This window comes from Neopelma chrysocephalum, unplaced genomic scaffold (genome assembly GCF_003984885.1).
Source record: "Neopelma chrysocephalum unplaced genomic scaffold, ASM398488v2 Primary Assembly neopelma1_108, whole genome shotgun sequence".
Lineage (NCBI taxonomy): Eukaryota > Metazoa > Chordata > Aves > Passeriformes > Pipridae > Neopelma > Neopelma chrysocephalum.
The window spans coordinates 3,649,754-3,667,047 of NW_020897773.1; the positions used below are offsets into that span (position 1 = coordinate 3,649,754).

The following is a 17,294-nucleotide window of genomic DNA, read 5'->3' on the forward strand; positions in this document are numbered from 1 at the left end:
TGACTGCGAGACTGGAAGAGAGCAAAGAATGAAAAATAAATCTAGTACTTGCTGATCCAGCTAATATGAAAGTCAAGGAAATTAGCAAAGCTCCTTGAGAAATGTCACAGCATTCCACTATCAGAGGGAACCACTCTACATTGGATTTGAGGGCTAGGAGCAAAAGGTTTCAAGACACCAAATGTCATTAAAAAAACCGAAACAAACAAACTGCAGTTTATTTGAGCTTTTTATTCGTTAACAGAAGAATCTCTTCCTTTACGTTTCATAGCTTGGAAAGTATGCTGTCAACAGCAACAAGAAAGTCTCAGAAAAACAACTTCTTTTCTATACAAGGTATATTCATTCACTTGTATAAAAATTCTGAAGGTAAGCAAGTGAAAAGTAATCATGTGATTTCCAGTATGTTTGGTTTGGGCTACAGGAAAGAAACCAAAAAGCATCCTGAAATAGTAAATTTTATTATTCATGGAAAAAACACACCAACATGTATAGTAAGATAAATAACTCCAAGAGATGATGGAGTTGTGAACACAAGTTGGTGGAGTTTGCAATCCTCAGGGCAGTGAGGAGGGTGCAGAGCAAGCTCACTGCCCTGGGCTTCAGGAGAGCAGACTTGGGACTCTTCAAGGACCTACTCAGTAGAGTCCTATGGGAAAGAGCCCTGGAGAGCAGAGGGGCCCAAGAATGCTGGCTAATATTCAAGGATCATTTCCTCCAAGCTAAGGAGAGATGCATTCTGACAAGGAGGAAATCGGATAAAAATGCCAGCAGGCCATCATTGATCTATAAGGAGCTGCTGAGTGAACTCACAGCAAAAAAACAAAGTTTCAGAATGTGCAAATGAGGACAGGTGGCCTTGGAGGAATACAGGGAAATTGGATGGGAATCTTGGGATAAGGTTGGGATAGCCAAGGTCCAGTTAAAATTGAGTCTGGCCAGGGACACCAAGGATGACAGGAAGGGCTTCTATAAGATATGTTACAAATATAAGAAAGACTAGGAATAATGTAGGTACTCTCCAGAAGGAAACAGGCTGGCTACCATGGATGAGGAGAAGGCTGAGGCTTTCAATGACTTCTATGCCTCAGTCATCAATGGCATGCACTCCAGCCCTGCTGGCCAAGTCAAGAAAGGGAAATGCAGGGACTGGGAGAACAAAGACACTAAGCCCACTGCAGGACAGGATAAGATTTGAGACTAGCTAAGGAACCTGAATATACACAAGTCCATGGGATCCAATGAGATTCATCTGCAGGTCCTGAGAGAGCTGCCAAACAAAGTTACTAAATCACTACCCATCATTTTTGAAAAATCATGGCAGTCAGGTGAAGTCTCTGATGACTGGAAAAAGGGAAGTATAACCCTCATTTTTAGAAAGTAGAAAGTGGAGGACCCCGAGAACTACATACCAATCAGTCTCACCTCTGTGCTAGGCAAGATAATGGAGCGGATTCTCATGGAAACTATGCTAAGGCACATGGAAAGCAAAGATGTGATTGGTAACAGCCATCATGGCTTTACAAAGGGGAAATCATGCCTGACAAATCTGGTGGCCTTCTCTGACAGGGCTACAGCACTGGTAGATGGGGCAGAGCAACTGACATCATCTGTCTGGACTTATGCAAAGGATTTGACACTGTCCTGCATGACACCCTTGTCTCTAAGTTGGAGAGACGTGGACTTGATGGATGGACCACCTGGTGGATAAAGAACTGGCTGGATGGTCACACAGGGAGTTGTGGTCAAGTGATCTTTGTCCATGTGGAGACCAGTGATGAGTGGTGTCCCTCAGAGGCTGGTGCTGGTGCCAGTACTCTGGGATCAAGGGCACCCTCAGCAAGCTCACTGATGACACCAAGCTGTGGGGTGCAGTTGGCACGCTGGAGGGAAGGGATGCCATGCAGAAGGACCTTGACAGGCTTGAGAGGTGGGCCTGTGTGAACCTCACAAAGTTCAACAAAGCAAAGTGCAAAGTCCTACACTTGGGTCATGGCAATCCCAGGCACACCTACAGGCTGGGCAGAGAGGTGACTGAGAGCAGCCCTGCGGAGAAGGACTTGGGGGTGATTGTTCATGACTAACTCAATATGAGCTGGCAGTGTGTGCTCACAGCCCAGAAAGCCAAACACCGTGGGCAACAGGTTGAAGGAGGTGATTCTCCCCGTCTACTCTGCTCTTGTGAGACCCTACCCGAAGTACTGCATAAAATTCTGGTGCCCCCAACATAAGGAGGACATGGAACTGTTGGAGCAAGTACAGAGGAGGGCCATAAAGTTGATAAGAGGACTGGAGCACCTCTCCTATAAAGACAGGCTGAAAAGGTTGGGGCTGCTCAGCCTGGAGAAGGGAAGGTTGTGTGGAGACCTCATAGCAACATTCCAGTTTCTGAAGGGGGCTTACAGGGAGGCTGGAGATGGACTGTTCATCACGGACTATAGTGATAGGACAAGGAGTAAAGGGTACAAACTGAAAGAGGGGAAAATTAGGCTGAATATTAGAAAGAAAGTCTTTACTGCGAGGGTGATGAGACACTGGAACAGGTTGCCCAGGGAGGCTGTGGATGCCCCAACCCTGTCAGTGTTCAAGGCTAGATTGGCTGAGGCCTTGAGCAATCTGACCTAGTGGGAGGTGTCCCTGCCTATGGCAGAAGGAGTTGGGATTAGATGATCTTTAAGGTCCCCTCCAACCCTTAACATTCTATGATTCTATGATTCTATAAGTCATGAAGAACTAATCTAAACACATAACACATCAGAACTTCCTGATCTAAACAGAAGAAAACAGGAACATAGAGTTCATTCTTTATTTTCATTGCTAGGTAGTCATTTTACTTGGTTAAATCTGATGGTCATGATTCGACTCAGCCAATATTCTCATTAAATAAAATAATGGCATTGCCGGTGTTATTGGTACTTCTGCTGTAATGTTGTATGTATTAGAATAATAGAAAAATGTTGATGTCTGATTCAGATTACAGCTAAAAATTCAGTTTGTCAATCCATAAACCTACATATTTTATCAAGTATTCCTGGTAATAGTTCGTTGGTTGAGAGTGAATAGGTATTACGGTCAGTTTTCAAGAGTGACAGTGTAAATAAATTTCACCAATCTGAATCACAGGCAAGTCAGTAGATGGATTTATTTGGTTATTTATAATTCTACTTCAAAATATCATGCAATCCTGATCACCAGGATTTGTTTGTTTCCTAAAATAAGTCTACATTCTTGTTGATGTCCATCGACAGTTCTAAAAATTAAAGTGTGCCCTAAACTCTCTTAATGGCACTTGTGAGCAACATTTTTTGTGAAGCAATGAAAGTGTAGAACATATCTTCAAATGTAAACAATTGCTATGCATTTATTTCTTTTCTGTATAGTTCTGTTGGCTTTGGATGTAAGAATAAACTTTGCTTTCAGCACAGTCCCACAGGCATGATTATTACAGGATTTACTGCCTCATATGAATCACTGAAACAGCACTTAAGAAGGAATTCTGAAATGAAGATTGTAGTATAAATAATATAACTGCTGGATACTCCATCCCAACTGAGGATGTTGAGAAGTTATGTTTTCTTGTTTGGTTAGGGTTCTTTTTCTTGCTTGTCTGGGTTTTTTGTTGGATTTTCTTTGTTTGTTTGTTTGTTTGTTTTTAACCTCGAGAAATGTAAATAAGCAAGTGATATAATAAGAAAATCAAATGCTCTAAAATTAGAATTTGAAGCTGCACAGCCAAGGAATCAAATAATTATTTTTCATAATTGTAGGGCAGATAATTGAATTTGGTCTGATTTTCAGCATAGGTTTGACTAAAATCTTCAATTTAAACCTGCACCTAAGATTTGCTTGATCTGAAATCTGATTTGTGGATAATAAGAAAATAAGTCATAAAATAATAACTCTTTTGGGGTTAAGCTCTCAGAAGGAAATTATAAGTGCAAGTTATGGAAAAGGAGTCACCAGAAGGAAGAAAGTGGGGAAAACTCCACAAAATCCAAAAGGAATTTACATTTTTTAACACTCAATTTCAGAGTATAAATAAACTTCAGACTGAATACCAATATTAATCAGAAAATTCTTTGATGGACAGAATTACATATTCATTACATTCACCACTTCCTTCCTCCCCTAATCTTGGCATGAACTACAGGAAAGATACCTTAGAAGAGATCTGTCCTTCAATTAATGTATATTGATTATTTGCTTAAATCAAGATATATACTCAAGATAAGATGCAGTTGAAACAGAACAATTTCACTAGTTAAAAGCATTTTATGCCATATTAGATTTCAGTAGCATTAAGAAGAGTTTATGAATTCCTTATTTTTACCCTTTTTGGTGAGATCATTTTTTGAGTAAACTGCTACAGAATATGAATCATACTGACAGAATGCAGCATGGCAATTATTTTCATTTCTGCTGATATGTGTTGCTAGCCATTCATTAGCATATCATTTAATTATGCTGAGACCTGCTGACACGATTGGACATTCTGTGTTGTTTCTGTAGGCCAGCTATTCCCTGTGTTGGAGATTACTTTCTGTAATCCTTTTTTTGCTTTATTTTCATTCTTGAAATTTGCCACTTCAGCTGTTTGGTGTAAGCAAGCACAGAGGGAGATTACAATTGGTTTTTCAAGTACAGAACAGTCTTATTTGCAAGATTAAGTGCTTGATTACCCAATAATGTTAACATAAGATATTTTACTCAGCAAATTAGTGTATTCTGGTACCTGACAATAAGGACTTCTTTTATTTGCTTTACTTGCCAGATGATGTCAACTCTAATTGTGACAACATTAGTATGTACCCTGTATTCCCTCAGATACAAAAGGAAGAAAATACTGAGTGCTAGGAAAAGAAACTTACCCGACCGTCCATCCCGTTGAAAATCCACATGGTACCATTCACCATCATTCACCTTCTTCTGCAAGGCTTTTATTTTTATAGTACCTGATCCCATGTCTAACAGCAGGTAGAGGTGGCCATCAAGCATCTCGATGGCAAAAAAATCAACCTTCACCATCTGTGGATGTTTGGCATCTTTTTGGTGCCTTGGTTTCCCATGACTGAAAAGAATTAGGCCATTTGGCTCAGTTGTACGAAAATCAAATGATATTGAGCCTGTTTTCTTGGCATTCCACTTTGGCAAAGAGATGAATGACTCTGGTGTTTCAAATGTGATTGGATCTAAGGTTGCAACATTCTCACATTTAAATGCTACAACCCCATGAATCTTCATTTTAGGATCTCCTTGCTTGGCAAGTCGAGATAACTCCAACCTGACGTCATTATTTTTATATACAACCTGCAAACAAAGCAGAGAAGTTACTCAAAGAAACCTGACCATTTTAACCAAACAGATATAATCCTGAACAGGTACATTATTTAAAGGATAATAATGATGATATATGAATATGATAAGTTACATACACACAAAATTAATAAGTATTTTCATTGACTAATGATTTAATAATTGTTTTCATTAAACCAAACAAAGTTGCTCTAAAAATATCCCTAGAGTTAATTCTAACAATCTGAAAGAATCTACACATAATTTATACTATGAGTTGCAAATTAGCTTGTGTGGCCTTGATTACTTAAAAACCCTCTTTGCACAGCCATTCTGCTACAATAGAGAGGTATAGGATTTCTTCTTCCTCTAAAACCCTTTGTCACTGTCTTAACTCTTCTGTTCACGTACGGAAAATATACCAAGGTCAGATATCTCATAAATTAACATCTTTTCAGTTTGTCCTTGGGGCTGAGGAATAGTAGTGTTCATGGTATCCATGAAGCTATAAGATAGGCAAACTAGTGTCATACAGATCAAAACAGGCAAAACCACGAAAATCTTTGAGCCAGTTCAACTGGACAAAAAATAAATCAACTTACATATTTTCCCTGACTGAAGACTTTTCTGATAAAAATGAAAGACAATATTAGTTTTAAATCCAATTGACCTCTGCAGCAAATATTCTTGCTTCAAATTACATTTTTACTTGTTCCAGAGAAGCCTGTCATGATAAAAACATTTCCCAGGGTTCTAGTCTTTATTAGCATATTCTGAAATTGCTGCTATTTCTGAGTTATCCAGAATACGAGGGCTGCTTAAATGAAGCTCCCTAATACCAAAGAAGTGCACAAGTATTTTGTCAATATTTTTAATTATTCAGTAAATGATACACTCAAGCTAAAATACCACTGAACGGCTGACTATGACCCCATAGTGACAGAAGCTAAAACCTTCTTTGTTTCTAAGGTTAAGCCCTACATTAAAAAGCAATTTGAAGAAAAGGCAACAGCTCAGCAAAACCAAGCACTTTGTGCTGAGGTTTCTTCATCTACAGATCTATACCATTCAGGATTGGATCATGTCTGGCCCCTGATCCAATATTCCATCTATACAGTGTAGTCTGAAGCCGTTCAGGGGACCAATCCCTGATTGGTCCCTATTACACCCCTATTAGTGGTTAGAAAGTGCTTACTGAACACTCAGGATAGAGCTTCTGGATTAATTTCCTCTGGGACCTAGTTTGAACTCAAAGGAAACCCACTCTGACACACAGAAGCAGAAGACACAGGGGATGCGCTGCAGAGCTGTGCTACTGTTAGAAATCAAAACACCATCATACAGCCAATCTAAGATGGCATACCCCGTAAGTGATAGTTGCTCTCGAAAAACAGTGTTTAAAGATACCAGAACACTAAAGAAATGATTGATAGGGTAACAATTTTTTACTGTAAGAATTTTGTTCTTTTTAATTATGTCATTATCCATGCTGCAAATTTCATCATAAGACATGGCAGAATTATTCTCCTGCATTAAAATGTGTCCTAATAGCTAATAAATAAGCCTATTTCTTCATTTTATTACCGAGTTGAGTGCAAGTAATGCTGTTTCCATGGGAGCTGTGTCTCCAAAGACAACAGATAAACCTCACTGTGGATTGCTGACAGCAAAAACAATACTCTGCCACACAGAGGCAGATAATACGTTGCATTCTTCAGCTGAAGACTTCAGAAGTGAATAGAATTGGACTAAATTTTAATAACAGAGAGTAAGGATACACATTGCCATTTATCAAATACATCCATAACACCTCAGATATAACAGATTGTGCAAAGGAATTTAGAAGAGTACTGGAGAATAAGTACACACAAGTGATCTCACTTTGGTGTGACTTTCTGTCTTTAGAGCGAAGAAAGCCAAAAGGCAGCAGAATGAAGCAAGAATTCAGCAGAATGGTAGGTTACTTAGGGATATGTGGTCTCATGAAACATTGGCCACTTTCTACTGCAAAAGGGATTTTGGATAGCTTCCATTTAATATCAAGAAGTTGCGGGGACAACCTTTCTAGATTAGACTGAAAAGCATTAAATAGCAGCCAGAGGATACAATAAAGCAAACCAAAAAAAAAAAGGAACAAATGGGTTCTTATCAGAGTTAAATCATATATGATGACAATGAAAGTAAGTAAGGCAACAAAGAATATGAGAAAATCTTTTTTTAATTGTCTACTGAACAGGAGTAGGTTCCAGGCCAAGGCGAGTAAATGTACAAAGAGATTTTATTGTTTATGGACAAATCAAATTGCCTGATACTAATGAAAGCTGGTCAACTGAATATTAAAATTAGGAGTTAATAGCCATGTTAGAAAAACTGAGTAGGCTAAAGTCTGAAGTCATTTGTCAACTCAGAAACAATAATTTGTAATAAATGTGGTCCTGAAACAAGAACCTAATGGACAAAGTGCAAACAGGAATACCAGCAATTGCTTTCTCAATAACCTGTCACCAACTCTTCAAGTAACTTAATATATAGGAGAGAAAAATTGCTAGAACAATTTAGTAAGAGTGACAAATATTTTATGCCACCAATATCAAAACATTCTTGGAATCCCTAAATATTGCATATGACAATTTCTAAATTCCATATTCCACAACTGAAACTCCATAGCTACCGAGAAGCAAATGACTGAATATTATTACATTCATTGCATGGAAACTAAATAAAGCCTATATCTAAGTTTTAGAGTGCTTATGTTCTATGTTTTAGAATGCTTATATTCCTTTAATCTTACTAAATGGAAAATTTGGAACTGAATTATCATGGATAATTAATATTAAAAGAGGAATATATGAACCATAACTGAAAAGAACTGTAAACTATTAACTGAACACAGCTGGCATTTGGGAGCCCATTTCCTGGTGTTATGCTGAGATTCTTATCCCTCTCCCTGCCCATGAAAAATGTACTCAGCCATCAGTGAATCACAGCAAAAAGGAGGAAGACAGTATTTTCACAGAAAGTACTTATCATTAAATTTGTGGAAAACAACTGAACAGTAAGGAATAATTCTGAGATGAATATCTGCTTTATAACTCATGAAGGTATATGCTGTAGAAGTAATAGCCTCTAGGGTACAAATAATTTACTCATCCAATCACTTTGCCTTTTTTTTTTCCCTCTGGGTACATAAGGACAAACATGTTTTTAATAGGGCTTGTATTATCCACTATTCCCATCTGAGGTGCACAACATATTGTTCTTTAGTACTAACTCAGTATATTCTCCCTCTATTAGAGACATGGATCCACAATTAGTCAAATGAAGGTGATTTGTAATGGAGAAATATTTGAGTCACATTGACCTTTACTCCCACACAACCTGCAGCCTGTATCCTTGCTTTACCAGCACCTATTGGGTTGACTCTGGTAATAACTTGCTTGCTCTTGCACTCACTTTCATACCTGAGCAACAATATAAGTTTCCTGCACATGAAACTGCCAGTCCTCAGGGAACTGTGTTATGCTATTAAGAGCACCTTGAATTTGTTTTCTATTCACTGTATTCTTCTTAATATTAAGTAAGTTTCAAGACCTCAGTCTTTAAAATATATAGTTACCTCATTCTTGGAAACTGTAAAAGGTTACCTAAACTTCCAAGAGAAATGGAGCCGTTAGCAATTTCCACATAACTTGCAACCAAGCTATCCAAAGCAAGGAATAGATTTGGTTTCTAAGAGAGGGCAGAACCATATATCATTTTACAGTCAAGATACAAGCTTCCTTTGCTGCCATCTAGGCCAACCACATGCTGGGTAACTTGCAATATCACGGTGCTGAGTCTTAATAAATAAAGTCCAGCTATGAGACAGCGAATATTACCTTAAGCTCAGCACTCTCTAACATGGTCTGCGGTCATCTTGGAGCATAACCTAAATTAATTCATGCTTCCCAAAGATATATCATGTATACAGTTTTTTGCAAGCCAGGGCCTTAGTATTCAATGAACTACAGAAGCGTATCAAGTATTCACTACAGACCCTGACAGTGGTCATGGTTGGTGCCTTCAACAACAAAAAATGTACCAGAGCAGCCAAAGAAAATACATTATTAAACCAGCAATATATAAATTTATGAATGACCTTGAGAAAAGGTGAAGGAAAAGAGAAGAAACTCATATTAGGGACATATTCTTAATATACAATCATTCAATTATCAAGTTAAAAAGTAAAAATAAATTTAAAAAAAAATAATAAACAGAACCCTATCAGTTCTTTCTACTGACCCCATCCCATGAGATTGAAAACAACAAAAGATGTCAAAGAATTCTGATTTCAACACCATTTTCAATTCAATGTGCAGCCCTTTCCACATCAAACACTGTGAGTAAAGAAAGACATTACCCTCAAATATTTCAGAATACTGACCAACTCTGCCAGCAACAGCTTTTCCATCACTATGATTAAAATCCTTTAAATTACTATGAAGCACTTTTTTCAAATTACTTTATATTATTAAAACCAAAAATGATCCTCGAGGAGCTAATCACATCCCCTGATTTGCAGCATCATAGAGAAGCCAGGAGTTCAGAGCACCTACCATTATGATCTTGCTCCTAAGAGCTTGCCTATTTACTTAACAGGGAGGTGAGGAAAAATGCTTCTCTAAATTTGAATGAGTGCATAAATCTAGTATCAAAATCTGTTACAAACTGGATCATATAAATTTTTATGTTACCATAAAGCACTATTTTAGTATTTTTATATTTTCATGAAACCTGGATTACCTAGTGCAAACGATGACAGTTAATTCTCTAAAATGGAGATTAGTATCATCCAAAATGGCTCAGGTAGGTGCTGCTAACCTACAGGTTTATGCTGCACAGTGGAGTCAGCAGGAGATAACTTGCTGATGTCAGAAAGTCTAACAGTGAGACTTATATTATGGGAAGCCTGAGGCAATTTTCATCAGCTTGCTTTAACAGCCACTAGATTTTCCACGCTCGTTGAGAACTACCTGGTGCACATAGCACCCCATTCCCCAGAAATCCAAAGGCAAAACTAACCACTAAGAATTATCAAACATTTTTTTCAGTATTTTCTCTATGGTTCTGAACTAATCTATGAATGCCAGTTTCTCACAGGAGCCTTGTCGTTTTGCTAATTGGTTTTCAAGCTCCAAAATGAATATATCAATGAACACAATAAACTACAGTCTATTTACACAAAACTTAAGGAGCCCCAGTTCAAATGTCTGCAATGGGATGCATTTTTGAATAAAATGTGAAAGCACACAACATGAATGACAACAGCTACTCAAGCCTCTAGGATTACTCAACACTGTAAACCAGCTTTGTTATCTGAACACAGAGAAGAGATTAACAGGTATATTGAAAGCTCCAAGGGAACATCTTATTCATCCTCAAGTGAAATTTTTTCATTCTCCTGATGTTGGTTGCGTGTGTGGTGGTGGCAGGGTGAGGCATTTAGAAAGGGGGTCATTTTGAATACCAAAACCAGGCTAAAATTATCATAATTATATGGAATTCCACTATGAATTCAATAACACACCTGAAGGTCCACTGTAGACTATCTGACAACCATCACTATCCTACCCCCTAATAATGATGTGAAAAGAATGAAAAAACCCCAACAAACCTAAACCAAAAAACACAATCCAAAAAAACTCCATAAGAACAAATAACACACAATTTGATACAGAGAAGATCCCTTAATTACTCTAAGGCAAGAAAAAAAAGTTTTTAATGGACATGTACAGCTGTAGGAAAAAAACCCAGTACTAACAGAAACAAAGTTACAGATATACTGTGAATGTGAATTTAGATTCCCTGTGCAGTGCTGGGAAAGTCACCTCAGTTTAATGCGTGTCAGCTATTTGCAGAATTAATACAGTTGTGATAGCTGACCTCTTAGGCAAACTAGTCTCTTCTGCTGGAGTTTTGAATGCAGATCCCAGAACTGTTTGTTTCTTTTCTCTCCCACTTTGACTGTCTGAATAGAGACATTTAAAGGGGATGCCAGAAACCTTTTTATGTTCTAAGTTACTGGCATATCGTTTAACATGATATATTGGCAGAACTTAGAAAAAAAAAATCAACATTTTTTTTTCTAACAACCTTGATAATGGGATTGTTATGTTTTTCACCCTGCTGTGGCCACAAGTCTTTTGAAGATCTTTTTTCCACTCTTCAATAGACTATTTTGTTATTCTTTGTATGTCCCGCTGTCTGCTGCCAGACAGCTAAATGTTTCTGACTGTGGTTGCTATGCTTTCTGTTTTTAAGAAATGGGTTCAAGTTCCTTTTTTTTTTTTTTTAACTTCCCATGGCAAAGACTCACAGAAATTTCTTGGCAACAGCTAAATTGCAGAGTTTAGGAACAAGTTGGTTCCACAGAAGCTCAATTGGCTCCCAAGTAAGAAGAAAGCCTTTACCAAGACATAAGTCGTGAAACAAAAACAAGAGACACAAGAATCACCAAAAGGAAAACAAAATGTATTATTTGAGGGAAAAGCAGCTTTGCATTAATATATTGTATAAGGTCTAAAAAAGAAAACAAGTGATATGCTATGTCCAATGGCTGTTTGGGAAAAGAAAGATCTACAGGAGACTTAATTATTGTGCTGGATTTCAGCTTTTTCCTCTTCTGTCTTTCACAGTGCAGCAAGAGTTACCAAAGACTAATTCTGCAGCAAAGTCAGAAACATGCTATTTTTTCTCTTTCTCCATTAACTATTCTTACCCAAGATCAAGCAAAAGAACTCTTTAAAGACTGCAAGAAAGAGGTACCGTAAAGTAGAACACAATTATTATCATTGTAGGGTTGAAGCCTTATTTCTTTAGCACAATATTCATTATATGCTAGATTTTACCAATCTTTAGCACTGAAAGCTTTAAATTCAAGGTCAGAAAATACAGAAGCAAATCATGGAAAAAGGAAAAGATAATATAAATGCGAAAATTAATGTTCTAAGAAATTTCTAAACTCCAATGCATCTGAAGGCAACATGACAGATGTACTTAAAAACTGAGCTACCTTTCATTAGGGTAGGAATTATACAAGTTAAAATGGAAGTTGTCACAAAAAGAGAAAAAGAATGAATCTCAAATTAAAGAGGAAAGCTAAAATGAACCCAACACAATCCAAATTTGGGAGGTCAGTGCTCTGGAGAGAAACTAACAAAACCTTGTTAAAAAATTCAGTTCGCAATACGCCTAACTGAAGATCTGAAATATTTGAAGAAATATTTTTTCCATATTAGACATGATTAAAAACACACAGAAGGAACTGTCAATTCTGCATATCCTTTGGTGAAATGAGGCAGGTTTATTCCACCCCTCACTAGCTTTACTTCCTTCCTTCCTTCAGCCTCTGCCATCAGTTTATTAGTAGCTGCCAACTTATGACTAACTTATTACTTCTCCAGAATAATAAATACCCAACTGGCTTTTTCTCCCCCTTCTCTCTCACCTGTATAGGTTACTCTTGCCTCTAGCTGAATAGCTAGCTCTTGGCTGAGGGTGTTTCTGGCTGCTTTCTCTTTTGGACTCATCTCCATTTCCCAATTCCTGGTTTGAAAGAACCTTCTGTTCCAGTGAGGGGAAAATAGACCTCTAATCCTAGGCTGAACTGCCATGTCTATTGTATGAACTTCTGGCTAGCTTCCATACAGATACTATCATTCCCTTTCAGCTCTTTTGGCTGACTATCGGTACAGCGAATTTGGCTACTTGTTGACAAGCTATAGAAACTTTCCTTCTCCCATCCTGAGACCCAGCACAGAACCCAGCTACCTTAACAGCTCTCTGATTTTTAATTTTTTTTTTATATTAATATAGCTACAATTTATGCATTTGTTGGCTAAATTCTGCTCTACCCTGGTAGGTAAATATTTTTAAACTAAAAGTTAAAATCAAATTTCCACCCACTAATTACACTGTTAACTTTCCTTTCATTAGTGGAGTGACCGGCACTCCATGAATGGAAGACATTCAGGAAAATTCTTCCCTACCTTCACCTACAATTTCTTATGAATCCTTAGAATCCTTCTAACATATCCTTTTAGCTTTCCAGTATTGCAATGTCAGTAGCTCTTCAGATCAGGGTTTTGAAACAATCTTTGCCTTCTCAGACACCTATGACAACTGGAGACTAAGTTTCCTGTAGTACTTGTGCAGGCAAGGGTATCACTGTAATTCCAACACAAGGTATCAAGCCGCCACATGTTACTCAGTGGCAGCTTTTCCTTCACCATTTTTCAATGACAGAAAGGTACACCTCGAGGCTGCTGCCACTGCCTTCCTTTGCACTCCATTCTGTGCTCTAAACAACCCATTTTTTCCAAAACGACAAACGAAGAAACAGTACTCACACAGAGAAGCAAGAGGAAAAGCAGGGCCCTTCCAACCTCAAACAATGCTCTGTATAGTGCACAACATGTGTGGCTAAAAGCATATATTGTCAAGAAAATAATCAACTCATGGGATATTTCTAAGGCATCTCTTTAATATTTAAAGGCATCTCTTTTATATTTAAAGGCATCTTTAACCAGAGTCTTCCTACGGGCCAACTTCATGCTAATAAATTTTGTTGAGGTTATAGCTGTCCTCCAAAATAAACTTGCTGAACTAATCCAAATTAATTATCATCATAAGGAAGAGGGATGTATTATTTGGTTTTCAAGACATGCCATCTCACTGTAGTGAGCAAATGCAGCAGAGCATATATACTTAAGTATGGTGTTTAAAGGGTCTGAATCTGCTTGATGACCTCCAAGTCTGAGACTTTGGTGTCAGCTTAGTGCTAAAGAAATGTCAGACAATACAATTTACTTTTGGTTTGGCACAGAACAAGAGGTCCTTGGCCTCAAGCAAAATCAATTCTTTTGACAGATAATCAGCAAAAACACACAATACCACAACAATGTTTGTCCAATAACATTCAGGAAGAGCAGCTTGCCATATCAAATGAACTATCAACAAGTACCTTTACACAAGTTACTACCGCTTATTGCAATCTAACACATACGCAAACTTTTAAAAGTATATTGTTCTGCAAATATTATACGTTTCCTAAAATACTTTTGATTATGTGTCTGTCACAACAAATACACCTCACAGTGGTTTTTTGGAAAATATCTGTGAAGTGTACTAATTCTGAGTCAAGGGTAGACAGTGCAATTACGCATTTCTCTCTTCCCCATGTCATTGTGTACATCAATTGAATGTCTCAGCAATGTTCTGACATTTGTTTTCACCTTTAAATGTTTGAGATTTTTTTGTTTTTCATTTCAAATAAACACTTCAACTTGAAGCTACTTTAAATATAAAGCATATTTTGAAACACCACTTCAGAAAAGTGGGAGGAAAACAAGCTTTTCCTCAGACAGAAGCGTCAGGCAAAAATGATTTTCTAGTTTTGCTAAAATACTTTCTTGGGACTACGTATGACATGTGCTGAATTATACATGTATTAAAAAATCATAACAGGTATACATGAAACCTAAATAAAGAATTTAGGTAGCCACATCTATACTAGCAACTATTGTTCATGTTCATTTCAGTATAACTCCATTCCAAAAAACAATACAAGATTATGCAAATAGTTGCAGCATTCCTTTTCTTTGGAAAAGTTTACCAAAATTACTTTCAAGATTCTGCTCTCTGTAGTGGGGCCTTGGTCCCACTGAAGTGACTACGTACTGGTTAAAGGCAGTGAGAAAGCCTACTATATAAAGGCTGATTCAAAATTATTTAGCAAGAAGTTGATGATACCTAATAAAAACTTTAATTCAGGAGTAGATAACAGATAAGCAGGTAAAACTCAGTGTAGTATGGGCCTCATGATTACTGTACCCACAAAGAAGAAAAGCATTTGCCTTTCAACAGAAAATAAATTAAGAATAGTCTCATTCTGACTGAAAACCAGATTTGAATAAAATCTATATATGATAAATAATGTGAAAAAATATATGAGGTATAATACCTATAAAATATCTAATGTAAGGTATATATAAAAATATCTATATAAGGTAAAGGATCTATATAAGGTATTAATTTTAATATATACCAATAAATAATACGAGGGCATGAGACTAAATGCTACAGTGTGTACCTGTATGATGTCAGCAGAAACCAGAAGGGCACACCCTCTCTCTTCAGACTGTTGTCAGACCCATGGCATCATCCAGTCTCTGGAAATGTTAGGCTTTCAAACGGGTGGTTCACGAAGGTGAAAAACACCAAAAGGCTGACAGGAGGCACATTGTGTGCAGAAACCTTAATGTTAATAATTTGCTCTTGTGAAACCTGACCTGCTCATGCTATTTCTGTTGTATTCCTTTCCTTTCTGCAAAGGATTCTTTCTGTGTTACCAAGGAGGACATACATCACTGATAAATGACTGCTTTACAAAATATGAACACATGCCCCACCCCAGCATCTCCTGAAAGTTTCCACTTAAAGAGGAGAATCTTAAAAGTACAAGCTCTGGTTTTTTGTGCCACCTTTTTCTTGAACCTTTCAGTGCTGCTACCAATATGTAGAAGTGACAGATTTAGTTCCCAAGAACAAAACATGAACAGCACTTAAAGAGTACATCTGGATATTCAGTATGCACAAAGATACTTAAAAGACCTTAACCAAACAGTCAAATATTCTTTTGAAAATATGGCACTCTCGCTAGAATCTAGGCAAATTTAAATAAGAAAGGATAATGACTGAAGGGATGAACACAACCATACTATGATGCTTTTTAATTTTTAGAAAAAAAAATTCTCTGTTAATCAGATTATTTTTTTGCCATATTGAACTACAAGAAGATGGTTTGAAAAGTTGCTCCCTTTCTTTACAGTGGATTCTCTAATTTCTATTTTAAATTTCAAGCTTTCTTTCAAACAATGAAAGAATATTTAAAAACAATTCAGTACAAACTAAGATGACAAGGGTTCTAAATTTGAAATTTTAAAATGTCTTGTTTTCCTCATGGAATTCACTTTGACAGAAATGTAGCTAACCTTAGAAAAAGCAAAAAATTATAACCAGTTAACCAACAAAGGATATTTTTTACATTCCTCCACCTCTGACCTCTCAGCACTGTCCCCTAGCTGAGTATGGCAATATGCTTTCAAAAGACAAGCCTGGGAACTAAAATTCCTAGCAGGCCCTGGTATTAATAATCTGACTCAACAGATAGAGTGGTCTTGCTGTAAGTCAAGTTATTTCTAAATCTGTCTCACAGGAATGATGAACTTGACAAGTCTTATGCTTCCTAACAATTTCCTCTGAGCCTATATGAAAAGAAAGGATGGCATACTGATTAAAGTGATTTATTTAAACTTGGAGTATCTGTTCTTAACCATTACTTAGCTAAGTTTGACATTTACTTCGTAATTGAACTAGAGATTGCAAAACTATCTTTTTCAACTGCATCATTGGCATAAAGAATTGCATCATAGGTTCCTACTGCTAAACTGGGACCAATTTAGAAGGTATCTTAATGTACCAAGTATTTTTTATTTATTTCTTAGGTCAGGGGAAAAAAAAACACCAAAAATGTGGTCCTGTTCATCTCTGCTATATTTATTTAGCTGAAATAACAATGATCAGCATATCAGCTTGATTATATCAACATTTCAGTTCTTGAAATTGATAAGAATGGAACACCCAAACACAGATACAAAAGAAGTATTTCTGCAAAAATTTAAGGTGTCAGATGTGCTAGTTATTTGGTTTGCACATTCACAGTTGAGCCCAAATACTTAGGTGACCACATATGTCACCTATTATTTTCAATTTTTATAGTTTGTTTTATAGTTCTCTTCATAGGCATAACCTTATAATGTGTAACTTTGAAGATACCTGAGCTGTATGTGTAACTAAAAAAAATAAATTTGTACAAGCTACAATTTTTTGTTGATACCAAAATAAGCATTTGTTTTTGGATGGGAAACCTATCTAGAGCTGCAAATGCCGGAAAAACTGACTAT

The 17,294-nt window shown here is 37.0% G+C and overlaps 1 protein-coding gene across 32 annotated transcripts in view; it reads right to left on the reverse strand.

Annotated features, from left to right (window-relative positions):
• Positions 1 to 17,294, reverse strand: part of NRXN1 (neurexin 1) — a 713,001-nt gene that overhangs the window by 426,792 nt on the left and 268,915 nt on the right. For all 32 annotated transcript variants that reach the window (XM_027696600.1, XM_027696599.1, XM_027696611.1 and 29 more), the window contains one exon: positions 4,869 to 5,307. In XM_027696600.1, coding sequence (XP_027552401.1) covers positions 4,869 to 5,307 — 439 coding nt within the window. The remainder of the gene's footprint in view (positions 1 to 4,868; positions 5,308 to 17,294) is intronic.